This window comes from Etheostoma cragini, chromosome 17 (assembly GCF_013103735.1).
Source record: "Etheostoma cragini isolate CJK2018 chromosome 17, CSU_Ecrag_1.0, whole genome shotgun sequence".
Lineage (NCBI taxonomy): Eukaryota > Metazoa > Chordata > Actinopteri > Perciformes > Percidae > Etheostoma > Etheostoma cragini.
Window position 1 is genome coordinate 10,434,885 of NC_048423.1, and position 13,613 is coordinate 10,448,497.

The following is a 13,613-nucleotide window of genomic DNA, read 5'->3' on the forward strand; positions in this document are numbered from 1 at the left end:
TAACCGGCATGCAACGGGCGCCGATCGCCGGTGATCGATTCTGCGCAGATCTGGCTCATCTCGAACGAGCCTAATGTGATGTCACGTGTACTGACTGTACTGCATTTCTGTCAGGACCACAGAAAGTCCGTTTTACTTCTATGGTAAGGAGTGTCCATGGACAGGACTAACAGCGACATCAAGTGGGGGGGACAAGGTCCACCCAAACCATCTTCATTACAACTGAGGAAAGCCAAGCAATGTGGTTGAAAGCATCTTGAAACACCAAGTACTTGAGCCTTATGTGAGAACTGTTTTCTAAGGTCCAAATCTAAGGTAAAATCTATGAAAAGGAATCAATTAAAATGCAAGAATATGATTTTGAAAGGAATCCCACAATGCTGAACAAATATTTCTGTTTTTATTTACTAATATTTATTATTAATATTTAACCTGTGCTAAATTGTTAACACCAGGAGTATTCAAAGCTGTGGGCCTCATATAAGCTTGGAAAAGGGGGCTCGATTCCTGGATGCCTGTGGGATCCTGATTATGCAATTTGATCCCATGGACATTCAACAATTGAGCCAAGATAGCCTAATATTGCTGTTTGACATAGTTTCAGACTATAGAAAATACATACAAAGGTCTGTCCTAAGGTACATATTGGTTTCTGACTCTGGGAAAGTAGGAAAATCAGTTTAATTCCTTTAAACTCCTGTATCTCTGAACTTTATACTTAAACAAATACACATTTGGGCTATTATGCTGTATGTTATCTTATTTGTAGTCCACTTTCAAAAAACATCTGGCTTCCATATTTCCACAATAAAAAGATAATGACGATGGATATGGCATACTTAATCAGGTGTATATCATAGACTGTTAACATTGTTAATGTTGTAATATTAATATACAGTCTATGGTGTAAGTATATGCACTCTATTTCGGATGAGTCAAGACATTTGCGAATGCTCGTCTCCGTAAGTCATATTTACAATTTAAGGAGTGGGAACCAAAAAAGGACTCATTTGCCCAAAGGGACTGTGTTAAACCTTCCTGTGTTCATGTCTGTTCAGGTACATGGTTGGTAATGGTTTGTCTGAAGTTTTTTCAACTAAATTATTCCCCTGTAAAGTGCTTAAGCTGTAAATAAAACTATATGATGAGAATTATAAATTGTTTCATAATATTCACATTGTCCAATTTCACTTTGATGTTGCTTTCCCAAAAAACACATTTTGTTTTAGGAACGGTTATTCCTTTAAAACTGCAGAGAAATAACTCTTTTAAATATTTCAAAATCATAATGAAGTGTATAATGGTAACGTAAATGTCAATATTTGCAGTTGATGCTCCTACTTATTGATCACCACCAGGTGTTGCAAAGGTCCATCATCAACAACATTAGTGACAGTTGTGATCTAACACACATTGAGCTGATTCAGCCATAAAGTAAGGGTACATAAGCTTATATTTTGTTTGTCTGGAACACTTGAAGCTATGTGGATCTATCACATTACTGCCCACAGCAGCTATTTAAAGATCCAATCTGTGACTCACTAATACTGATTGACTGTAAAATGCTGTTTATTTGCTAAAGTAAATTAATCACCCTACTTTCTCTCAGTATTTATGTCAGGCCATAGTATAATGTGTTGCTTTTCTGCAGTTTTAACTAATAGCTTTAGAATAAACTAATTATTAAAGTGGTGAAATAGACCTTTTCACATGCAGAGATTTTGACCTGTGGTAGTAGGAACACTGTACAGGTGTTACTAATGAGTAATTAACGATGCCAGCATGCGCAAGCAGCCATAATTAATTTGATCCTTTATACCTGTGTTTTTCCTACTGTGACATGTCAAAATGTCCTCAGTAAAAATGGCCTCTTGGTCATTCTGTGCTATTCCAGCCTGGAAAACAAAACCTATTAACATGTGATGATTTTTAAATTACTGTAATTGCAAATCTTATGTATATATAGTTTAGTGCAAAAGGTAATCTATGGATTGTGTTGCGCAAAATTACAATCCTTTTTTTGTTTTTTTATGGACTATGTAATGATTTAACATATGCTGATTGCACATTGTATGTCAAAAGACGCAAAAGGCCATTAATTGTGTTTCATCTGAATACATATTTATTAGATAAATATTAGGATGTCACTTCATCTAACTACATACAGATTTGCAAGACTAAAAATCACAATGTTTTCTGACCAGTTTAGAATATGAAATGATTGTACATCGAATGTACAAAACCAAAGAGACAACTGCCACCTGTTGTACCAATCACTTCAGATTGTACCTTTATAGCATATTTAGCCAAATTGCGTAAAAAGAATAAATTTGACAAAGATTATTACAAACTGTAAATTTGGAAACAAGAGCCACTCGAAGCTCACAGTGTCCAAGTCCCAATTATACCTCAAAAGGATTTAATAATTTTGTAGCACCTTTATAAAGTACACAGGTAATAGAGAAATACACAGAAGTTTAATATTACACAAAGGAAAAATTTCTTTTTCTGGGAAACCCCACGTGGAGGGGTACATAAAGTATCTTCCATAAATGAACAGGCGTGGTTAGAGAGGTCTGCACAGACCCAATCAAACACAGACTCATTTAGCCAATTCAATGTCTGACAGGAGGATGCAAGCTTTACAAATTCTAAATACACTATACACACTCCCCCTGGAGAAAATGAATACATTTCTGTTAACGTGTCTCTATCTGTCATTTACAATATATACATATATCCCTCACATCCCCAACCCCACCCCAACTTCCCCTTGTATGCAAATAGGAGGGGGTCTCCCCCAAAATCCCATTTTACAATATTAATTGCATTCTCTTTTAAATCCTCAACTTAATTTCCAATGTCTGCCATCAGACAGTACAATTTGTGTCGCTCAAATTCCTAGACATGGTTTTGTGAAAGGTTGCAGTTACAGTTACACACTGTGTAGGGAAAGAAAACATCCCAATGCGGCAGTGCATTGTCTCTAACAAACATATAAACAAACACATACAACATCTGATCCTTCAAGTGTGTTATATGCAGGTGATTTGATCAACTTCGAAGATCAGTAAAGCCATATTTGGTTCGTCAAACGGATTACAAATCTTAAATGGGGGAACATTATGCAACAACATACAGTATATTTTAAATTAATTGACTGTACTGCATACTAGTTTGTGAACCAAATTATTCTTAACAACACTGGACAAAAACAATAACTTAAAACTTGAAACAATATCAAATGTGATGAAAATACACAATTCCAACCTATTTGCTAGGTATGGTTATCAAAAGCTCATTATCAGGCCTCAAAACAATCCAGAGGACATTTTGCACATTCTCACTTTAAATAAGAAGGACAAGGTCACTTTTTCCACTGATGTTAAACAAATCCTTTTTGGAGAAATTTGGAAATATTTTAGACAGAGAACTAATTTAAAACTGAGCAATTCTTACACATAAAACTAAAACAACTCCTACAACCTGACTGCTGAGCAATTTAAATATTTTCTTTTCACTGATGCATTGTGTATATGTGTATATATACAATGCATTGGGTAATGGAAAACAATACAGAGGTACTCATCACAAGGCTAGTGAGACTGCATTTGGATCAATTACAAAATTGGACTGGCTATAAGGGATTCTGTGTGTTTGTGTGAGTGAGTGAGTGTGTATAGTCCTTGACAGACATACAGTACCATGTAGTTGCCAGTAATAGATAGGTACAGTACTGTACAGTCACAAAGTATTCACAAAGGGTATATACAACAGCTCTGGAAAAACTGTTGGATCATGCAGGATGTTTTTTTCACAAAAAGATGCAGTTCAACAGTAACAAAACATAAAAGGAAAGATCAGAACAATCACATAGACGTTTCTAGAAAACACAGTGATTGAAAAACTTCTGTGGATTTCTGTAGGATGTTGAAATCCAACATTATAGCCAGGCCCAACCCCTTACAAAAAAACATGGGACGACTTTGGTGATGTGTATCTGATTAATTTCAATGTGGGACAAAGATAAATCACATAAAAAAAGGAGGACAATTTAAAAAAAAAAACTGATGAAATAAAATAATAAATAGAAAGACAAGAGAGAAAAGTATTTGATCAAGCACGTTTAGGCTGGACAAAGACAACTGGAGCTATTGGCACACATGCACTTGTGAACAAAATGGTGCTGAATTTGATAAGGAAGAGCAAAACATTAAAATAAATACACAAGAAAGACTGCAAACTGGGTGGAGAAAAAGTAGTGAGACAGCTCTTAAAGTGGATTGTTTTATCTGTCTTTCATTCAATATTTTTCTTCCCTCCTCTTTCTCAAACATTCTCTCCCCGCTGTCTTTCACATACGCTCACAGGCAAACAGAAGAGGACAAGTAAACATACACACCGACACACACTGACACACACCAACACACTACATTGCACAATGTGCGCTCATTTCCTCTGTTGACACTCAAGGACATTTTAGCTCGTCCTTTCAGTGCTCTCACGCACGCAGGCAAACACGCACGTAGGCAAGCACGCACGTGGGCACACACACACACGCACACGCACACGCACACGCACACAAATCTGGGGGTCAAGGGGCATGGCATGTGCCAAGGTTTTGGAAGAACACATTTCAAATAGGATAAAACACTCTTACAAGACAATGTTTTTTTTCACAAAAGGAAAATTATAATTAAAAAACAAAAAAAAACAAAGCTATAACACTTTTTCCTGGAGCCCACAAAGGCTCCTGTCTCCTCTGTGTTGTTTACACATGATGATTATAGCTGCACAGATTTCAGTTTAAAAAGTCACGAATATCATATATGTATATATATAATATCACTTTAGTGCCCGCCAACATGGCTGTAAATGGTGTGTTTCGAGTCAGAGGCGGAGGAACTGGTGCATGGAATCTTTACACGAGGAAAAAAGGGAGTGTGGGTATAAGTTGCCATCCTGCATTCTCCCTTGGAGTTCCAAAACAGGCGACTCTTTTCAGCCGTCTCCTATGCCACACATTGTCTCTTGATAAACTGTGTATGTGTGTCCGTGCATGAGCATAGGAAGCGGCTTGAAGTATCTGAAGGAGGTCGGTGAGGTGTCTGTGGACGGACAGTCAAAAACATTGCGACTCCTGTAAATGGAGGAGGGTTTCTAGGGGAGGTGAAGAACTAGTTGTTCTCGAAGAGAGAGAGAAGGTCATCGTTGCTGTTAGCGGGAAGGTCTGGAGGGTCCAGGTATGATAGTAACTCGTCTGGGTTGGCCAGCTCTGGAAGCAGCTGTGGATAAAAGGCAGAATGAGACAATGAGTGACAAGGCTAAATAACCTGAACACATCTATCTTTCTGTCACTGGACAACTTTGAATCAAGCTGTGTGTCTGTTGAAGGCAGTGTACACATCAACAGGCATGAAAAAGCACTTTGAAAGTCAAACACAAACAGAGCACACAGCAAAGAAATGAGAGCAGCTGCAGCAGACAATGTTAGCTGTTAACAGGTAGCTTAGGGTGCCCAGAGTGGGCACACTTACATCCAGGGAGGGTTCAGGCATATCCTGGGCTCCCTGACCCATCTGCACGTCTGAGGAGGGGTTAAAGTTCAGATCGCTGTGGTGGTGACTGTTCTGCCCAGGCTGCGGCTGAGGCTGAGGGTGCGACTGGCGAGGCGGCTGCGATGGTTGGCCACTGTGATGCAAGGGCTGCCCTGACTGGCCACTGTGATGCAAGGGCTGCCCTGACTGGCCGCTGTGATGTAAGGGTGGCCCTGATTGGCTGCCAGAGTGGGGAGACGCATGCAAGCTGTGCTGCATGGAGTTATGTGACTGATCGGGATGGGACATCTGCGGGTGCGAGAGGGAGACAGAAAGCGAGAGAGATGGAGAGTGAAAAATAAGGAGAAAGGCACAGAGAGAGTGTTAAGGGGGAGGGGAGGGAAGGGATGCGTGGGAAGAAAGGAGGAAAAGCGAAATGAGTTCCAGCGTGAATAATATGGAACAGGCCTTCTAAATGTAAGCTGTGATCAGCAGACATGTACAGCTGCAACATTATACGGCAACATGAGCATGTGAGCATGACTGAGCACACATGCTGGCCGGAGGCACAGCCTGCATCTTGTTAAGATAACAAATCTGAGCCTTTTTTTCAGTGTGGAAAATTTTGCAGTAGATAAATAAGAGACATAAAAACCTAACAATCTTCCCAAACATTAAACTAAACTAAAACAACTAGATTGTGTAGTGATATACTGTTGCCATAAACTTACTGCATCATTCATGCCGTGGTTAAGGGGCTTGTCCTGGGAGAGGAGACCACCAGGACCATCTGGAGGATGGGAGAGCTGGGGACCATGGATGAAGTCATTCATAGGGGGACCTCCTCCAACTCCACCCCCAGAGGAGTTCCCGTGTGGGAAGTCAAAGTTCCCTTGGCTGTGGTAACTGTTGCCTTGAAGAACAAAAAAACATGTTTGGCCTTGCTGACTTGTCTGATGATCCTTACTGTTACAAAAAAGTTATCTTTTTAAAAGTGGTTACATAAAGGGATACACACGTTCCACTTTTTTTACTGTTATGAAACATTTATCAGTGCAACAAGCTTACAATATTTAACAGGTTCAGCACAAAACTCTCCTTGGGGCTGTTTCTTTGTTTAATGCACTGGAGACACATCAGTAGTTCCCGCTATAAAGTGAAAAACAGCTCACTTTTCTACCAAATGTGCTGATTATCCTGTTATTCATCTACACAGTCGGATCCTGGCTGCTTTTCTTTACCTGCTCCAGGGTAATCTCCCCCGTTGCCACCAGGATGTTGACTAGGGTGTGGGGGGTAAGGGCTGGGACCAAGTATAGGGCCAGGTCCAGGGCCAGGTCCTAGCTGAGCAATCATCTCCATCACATTGGGCATGGTCATCTGACTAGGGCTCATGGTCTTAAAGCGCTTGGCAAGTGGTCCATCAGGGTCCTCTTTGATGTGTAGCTCCGACTTAATGGGAACAGGTCGCCAGCTACACGTAGGGTCTATAGTGACCTCCTCAAACTCTGAACTATTAAACAAAAAAGTAGAAAGTGCTTGTTTAGTTCTGAAACAATGGATTCAAAGTTAGGGGTGAACTTAGCAGATGAAAGAGAAGAAACATACTTTTGGATGGCATTGAGGATTCCCCACATGTACTGGTCCACCTCCAGACCTTCTAATAATGCTGTTTTACTGAAAGGAGTAAAGACATTAGATAAAATCCATTAGAGGCAGTCCTTGTGACTAATCTCATCTTTTACTTCAAGGAACAGCATTTCACTTACTTGCACACAGGACACCTCCATGTCCCCCTCTCACAGTTGAGCTGCAAGTAGGACTCTAGATCGAAGCACTGTGGAGAACAACATCACAAATGCTCATCAGAATAATCTTCTCTTATTCAGAGCGACATGTGACAAAACTTTACATGACCATTAAACTCTTAACGCCTCCTCAAATCTGAACAAACCTGGACATGTTTGCAGTCATGCCCTCGTGCAGGTAGTTGGATGCGTCTGAAGGTTATGGGACATTTCAGTGACACTTTAATGGCCGTCTGCTCCACACCGTCCTCCCCGTTAAGAGTAGTGCTGCCTGCCGAGGCTGCAACACTGCTGAAGTTCCTCTTAACTGAAAAGAGAAATCATTTCAGATGTGAGGCATTACTTTGTAAACAGTTCCGGGTGTACTTGAAAACCTATTTAAAGCACACCATAAAGAGAAACAGGTGCAAGCTTGTGTAATTAAGATGCACTTAGGCATATTTGCTACCCTAAGAGACAAAATGAGCCATACCCTTGGTGATGCAGTGTTCTGCAGGAAGGAGTCTTTTCTTCAGGAGCCCCTGTAGGACGGATCGAACAGATGGCCTGTGGACCAGCTGTAGCACAAACAGGTGGGACTGCAAAGCATCACAAGAACATAAAAAGAAAGTATGTTCAGCACTACGCATAAACAAAGTTAAATCATCTGTGCAAAACTCATGCCAGTTGATCTTTCTATTGAATGAAAGAAAACAATTTCTGCTGAAGTATTGGTAGTAGTTATACATTGTCCTGATAATGTGTACTCACACAACAGCAGGCGGTGACTGTAATCTGGATGGTGTTTCTTCCAGGTTGGCATACATGCTTCAGGTGCAGGGGTTTGTGGGAGGTTTTGTTGTCTCCCCTCTCGATGGTGAGCGGCGTGGCGTTGACGCTGACCTGGACGGAGGCGGGCCAGTTGGTGTTCATTTGCCTGTCTTCGTGGTGGTAGCACTTAAACTGGAGCTCCAGATCAGACCTATAGCAGTAATAGGACCAGAGAATCAGCGCTTAGCGATAATATTTAGAAAAACAAAACACAAGAACAGACTCTGTGTGTCTGTGAGCATTAAACAGCTTAAAACAATCTCAAGCTTTCACTGAAATAGAGTAAGTTATAGTATGTGACAAGGTTGTGTATTGTGTCATTAAAGAGTGTGATTTAATACGGACTTTTAATGGTTTACATGAAATTATGCTATAAAAAACATCCCTAATATCCAGTCAGAGTAGTTCTCTCTCTCTAGGCTTGTGCGATGTTCCTACCTCCACATGAGGGTCTGGTGGACGGAGGGTCGAAGGTGGAAGACGTGGTTACTGACAGCCAGGTTGTGCTCCAAGCGGAATGGCTCCAGCACCACTCCATCCCTGACTGGGAACGTCAGCCGCAGCTCCTCATTGGGGTTAGCTGGAAGAGAAAAAAACAAACAGGGGGGTAAACTTTTTAACCCGAGTCACACAATGACGCCAGACGAATTAAAATAGCACAAGGATAAAAGCAACCACTTGTTTCAGAACTGCTGCGGTACTCACTTGGAGGGGGCGGAAGTGCTGTCATATTTGGTTTCATGTCGGGTGGAAACGGGGGCTTCACATCCTGGTTTGGCGACAGGTACGGAGGAATACTACTTCCTGGGGTCATAGGGGGTGTGGGGTTTCCAGGGACCGGGGAGTGGGGGTAGTTAACGGGCCTTGAGGGCTGTAAAAGACAGGAAAGTGCAGTAATGAAAACATCTGTGTAACTAATCTCACATAGATAACCGGGTCAGATTTGGCACAATGGTCTTACTGAAACATACCCCATTGCCTTGGCCGTAGGAGTATCCGCCGCCAGAGAAGTTGGTGCTCTGACCATTGAAGGGCTCTTGCTGTAGAGGAACAAAGAGCAATAATAAGGTGATATTTTTCCTTATTACACTAGGCATAACCATTTAGTTAGTTCAAAAATATGTGCTATAAATATGACAAGTGATCTGTTTGTCCCTGCCTTTTGCCCAGTGCATGCTGGGCTCCAGCCCCCTTCTGACCCTGAGTAGGAGTAAGTTGTTGTAGAAAATGGATAGATGATGAATGGTGTGTCGTAACAGACCTTGTAGTACTGGCTCATGGGCATGCCAGGTGGGTACTGTCCTTGGCCCTGCTGCCCTGGCATCCTCTGGCCGGGGTAGTTAGGGGATGGCAGCGGCCTGGAGGTGTTTGATGTGGGATACTGCCCCTGATGTGGTGGGAACTGACTGTTTGGCCCATACTGTTGACCCCCGTAACTTGCCTGGACAAAGAAAGTTAAAGGAAAATACATTAGACAGATGTTTAATGAAGTAGTGAACAAATGCAAAATGCAAGCAAAATATCCAGGCGCAAACACAAATGGGTTGGTGCCATCTAGGGATGTAACGGTGTGAAAATTTTACCTCACGGTTATAGTGACCAAAATTATCACATATTTAAAAGTGGGTTTAATGCCATGAGCAGGAACTTTTTTCTTGCACATTCTGCACATAGGATAACTGACTTCCATCAGCTGTCCTTCCCCATTCTTATAATAACCAAAATATGCCCATGCTTCAGGCTTAGTCCTCTTAGAGGGCAGATAAATATCCTGAGCGCTGTCATCTCCTTCTCCCGCCATGATTCCAACTTCAACAAAAACACGTTGTAGGCTACACTGCGGGACAACTTCAGAACACTAAGATGAAGCTGGGAACGATTAAAGAAACTGTTTCGACACCGTGGTAATCCACTGTGATAATAGTTATATTTTAAATGAAAACAGTAATTGTTATCATCAATATTTTTATTGTGGTTTACCATTACACCGGTAATCGTTACATCACTAGCGCAAACCATGCGCAAACCAGCCACAGCGCCACACAATGTGGAACTGTGGCTGAATACATTATAGGTGGGATAAATACAGAATCAGCAGGTGGAGCTTCAGTAATGACCAATCACATGAGCTCCTCTTACTCCCTTAAATAGCAGCAACAGGTGAACTGTAGGGAGAGTTCTCCATAAAGCACATGAAATGCAGTTCCAGTTAAAAAAATACACCTCAAATCCAGTATGTCAGTGGCAGTATGTTGGTGCAGCTTGTTATTTACTGTATTTAATACAAGCTAATTAATAAAACCGTCAAACTCTGTTGTTCTCCTCCTCCTTTGATTATTTATGTCTTTAAAAAATTAAAATTAATTAGACAATACCATAGTAAGTCCCAATATAATATTACTCATATTGTACCAAATGCTAAATATGGTTTAGAGATTTTTGTCCTTTTTGAATTGTGCCAAGAAAACTGCTAACTTTATGTTTGAATCATCAGCTCACCTCCCCAGGATATGGCCTCTTCATCCCCTGCATGGGCATGCCCTGTCGAGGTCCTCCGGGATACCCTTGCTGAGGCATCCTTTGGCCATGAGCTCCAAAAGGCACCATGCCTGGGGTTCGATGCTGGTTCATGCCCATGGGAGGCCCACTCATATTGGGGTTGTTCATGGCTGATCCCATGCTGGCTGGATTCATACCTCCAGGGGGGCCTCGTGGGCCTGGCTGGTTCATGAACTGGCTATTGAAGGCCTGTCCAGGGCCCATTTGGAACGAAGAACACATCTGGAAGCAAAACCGAAGGTTTCAGTGTTTAATGTGATTATCTCCAGCAGTCTCCGGTCTGCAGCAGGTGGTTAGATAATAGTTTTCTGTGTATATTTGTATATTACAGCCTATTTGGCGATTACAGCTGTAAACAACTGTTATAACATGTGTGCTGTACTATACCTGTCCATACTGGTTCATATCTTTATTCTGGGTTTCCTGCAGAGCTGCCACCGTGGCCGTTGCTGTGGCCGTTGCCGTAGCAGCAGCGGCAGCAACTGCAGCAGCTGCAGCAGCGGCGGCTGGCTGAGTGAAGTCACCAGGAGGACGTGAGTGGGAGTTTAATCCCATACCTCCTTGAGAAGAGTTTGGGCCTCCAGAATAACTGTAAACAAAAAAACACAGTACACATGTTTTATTCATTCTGGTAAATTGTATTGCTTGATTGTTATTTTTTGTCGGAGATCATATCCAGTCTCTTACCTCCCGCTATATCCCCCAGGACCTCCAGGGTAGCCAGGCCTGCCGTACATGCCCTGCTGCATGTACTGTTGGTTGGAGCCTCCTTTGTTTGGAAACTGTTGCTGCTGAGCATTGAACTGGGGTGAGTTAAGCCCTGCTGCACTGGCAGACAGACCCGATCCCATAGAGTTACCTCCAGGATTCATGGGGTTATTGCTATTCACCATTGGGTTACCTAGCACCTGGATTTAACAAATAAAATGTCCATTAGGTTTGTAAAAAAAAGCAAAGAAAAAAAAAAGCAGACAAACCGTCTGAGTCAAGCATTGATTTTGTGTCCAAACTTATATAATACCAGACTGGATGTTGTTCATGCATGGACATACCTGACTCTGTGATGTATTGGTCACGCCCCACACTGTTGTAACCACAGACAATGACCCAGGGGGCTGGTTGGAGTTTTGTTGCCAGGGGACAGAGTCATAGGGAAATGATCCATCACTGGAAAGAAGATCAAAACACAAACATGTGCCTGATGTCACTTGAAGTTTCGATCAGCCAAGAAAAGAGTCAATACAAAACCAACAGTGTTGCATATCTATCCACAAATGTGAATAATTTGGGAATTCTTCTTGCCAAAATGTGAGGCAATTTAAAATGTTTGGCGCACAATTTCAAAACACGTTTTCAGCCAGGATATCTGCTAATGGCTGCACAGTGAGATGAGTAAAAAGCTCCAAATGAGCCGATTAGGACCAGGACCCACACACACAGCAGTAAAAAAACAAACTAAGTTTAATTAAATTATGTCTTTGAGTTGTTGAAAAATCTTTGGAGATGGATAGGGAGAGTATAGTTGGAATGTTTAACATTCCGATTTAGAACAAATATGACATATTTATACGTCTGTTAATAAGCTAAATCCTCATGGGATGAGGCAAGTAGCCAGTGGATTGGGAAGGGACTGCTGTTTTTGGAGAGCAGCTTGTTTTTTTGCTCAGAGGTTAGCTCTTGGAATGGATGACTTGTTTAATATTTCCTCATAAAGGCACAACATTATCCCAAGATCCTCAGCAGAGGCAAACAGGACTCTCGGTTAACTTTCTTCTTCTTCTTCTTATTTGAGAGAGTGGGGCATAAGCACACAATGTTTTCCAAAAACATTACTTCACAGCTTACTCTTCTCTTTCTTTTGCAACATCTTCCCATCTCCCGACACACACACTTCCCCACAGCACTTGTTTAAAGTATACAGAGACCACACCATCCCCATCTATATCTATTGTGTCTTTAGATTGATTGTTATTGTATGTTGTGTGTTGTGTTAACCTCTGTATTCACCTATTGTGTAACGTTATTCATCACAATAAAAAAACAAGAAGTTTGTGTTGCTGAGGATAAAATGTACATGTCAGCTGTCTGTAGCACTGTTATTTGCACTTTTGGCTTCTTTCGGACGACTGCTTGCAGTAACAGGAATCTGACAGATGGCACAGACAGGCATGCATCAGTTTAAGTATCAACGGGTGCAATATAAATTGAATCCCAAAAACAAAAATTGAATCATAAAAATATAATTAAAAGTATGGGATGTATCTGATGTGAACCACATTCAATGGGAAATAACTAGAGGCAAATGGGTAGAAACGGCAGTATTAACCTAATTTATTCAAAAGCAAGTGACTCATATCTGCCAATTCACAGCTGTCTTCTCAGATTTTATGCCATACAGTTTTTTGCCCTTGATATTAGTCTTATTTGGGATAAATTCGGACCCCAGGTAAAATCTTTATTGCATTGGTAAGATGGAAGAACAGTAACCTTGAACTGAATAGAGAATCTGGGTTTACTGTCAGATAAGCACAGTCTTTGTTCATCTGACAGAAAATGTCGCGCAGACTCCCCACTGACCTGTGTGTGAGGCCGGGCTTCATGCTGTTCATGCTGGGCTGCATGGGGACCTTTCCCTGTGGTTCGTTCTGCCTGCTCTTCTGGTGACGCAGCAGGAGGAGACGACCCAGCTCCTCGCACCACGACGACAGCAGGGCTGCAAAGAAAACAGACAGACACACACATAGGCACATGCGTTAGTCTCCAGTCTCCACTCAGCACACACACACACACACACACACACACGCACATACACACAAACACCACACTAGCCTGCATGAACGTGGGTCTGCACTGTGTATTCATGTGGCATTGAGTGAATGTTTAAGGTTCTGTGTAGATG

The 13,613-nt window shown here is 41.7% G+C and overlaps 1 protein-coding gene across 11 annotated transcripts in view; it reads right to left on the bottom strand.

Moving 5' to 3' along the window:
- Positions 1 to 2,099: 2,099 nt before the first annotated feature.
- zmiz1a (zinc finger, MIZ-type containing 1a) overlaps positions 2,100 to 13,613 on the bottom strand; it is a 103,618-nt gene continuing 92,104 nt past the window's right edge. For 7 of the 11 annotated variants that reach the window (XM_034898968.1, XM_034898964.1, XM_034898966.1 and 4 more), the window contains 18 exons: positions 13,292 to 13,427; positions 11,767 to 11,881; positions 11,402 to 11,622; positions 11,102 to 11,303; positions 10,655 to 10,936; positions 9,315 to 9,596; positions 9,127 to 9,195; positions 8,861 to 9,026; positions 8,594 to 8,735; positions 8,096 to 8,306; positions 7,818 to 7,923; positions 7,492 to 7,652; positions 7,307 to 7,374; positions 7,146 to 7,214; positions 6,779 to 7,050; positions 6,269 to 6,450; positions 5,538 to 5,846; positions 2,100 to 5,285 (listed from right to left, as the gene is read on the bottom strand). In XM_034898968.1, coding sequence (XP_034754859.1) covers positions 5,178 to 5,285; positions 5,538 to 5,846; positions 6,269 to 6,450; positions 6,779 to 7,050; positions 7,146 to 7,214; positions 7,307 to 7,374; positions 7,492 to 7,652; positions 7,818 to 7,923; positions 8,096 to 8,306; positions 8,594 to 8,735; positions 8,861 to 9,026; positions 9,127 to 9,195; positions 9,315 to 9,596; positions 10,655 to 10,936; positions 11,102 to 11,303; positions 11,402 to 11,622; positions 11,767 to 11,881; positions 13,292 to 13,427 — 3,101 coding nt within the window. In that variant the 3' untranslated portion in view covers positions 2,100 to 5,177. The remainder of the gene's footprint in view (positions 5,286 to 5,537; positions 5,847 to 6,268; positions 6,451 to 6,778; positions 7,051 to 7,145; positions 7,215 to 7,306; positions 7,375 to 7,491; positions 7,653 to 7,817; positions 7,924 to 8,095; positions 8,307 to 8,593; positions 8,736 to 8,860; positions 9,027 to 9,126; positions 9,196 to 9,314; positions 9,597 to 10,654; positions 10,937 to 11,101; positions 11,304 to 11,401; positions 11,623 to 11,766; positions 11,882 to 13,291; positions 13,428 to 13,613) is intronic. The other 4 variants (XM_034898970.1, XM_034898969.1, XM_034898967.1 and 1 more) reach the window with 3 other exon arrangements.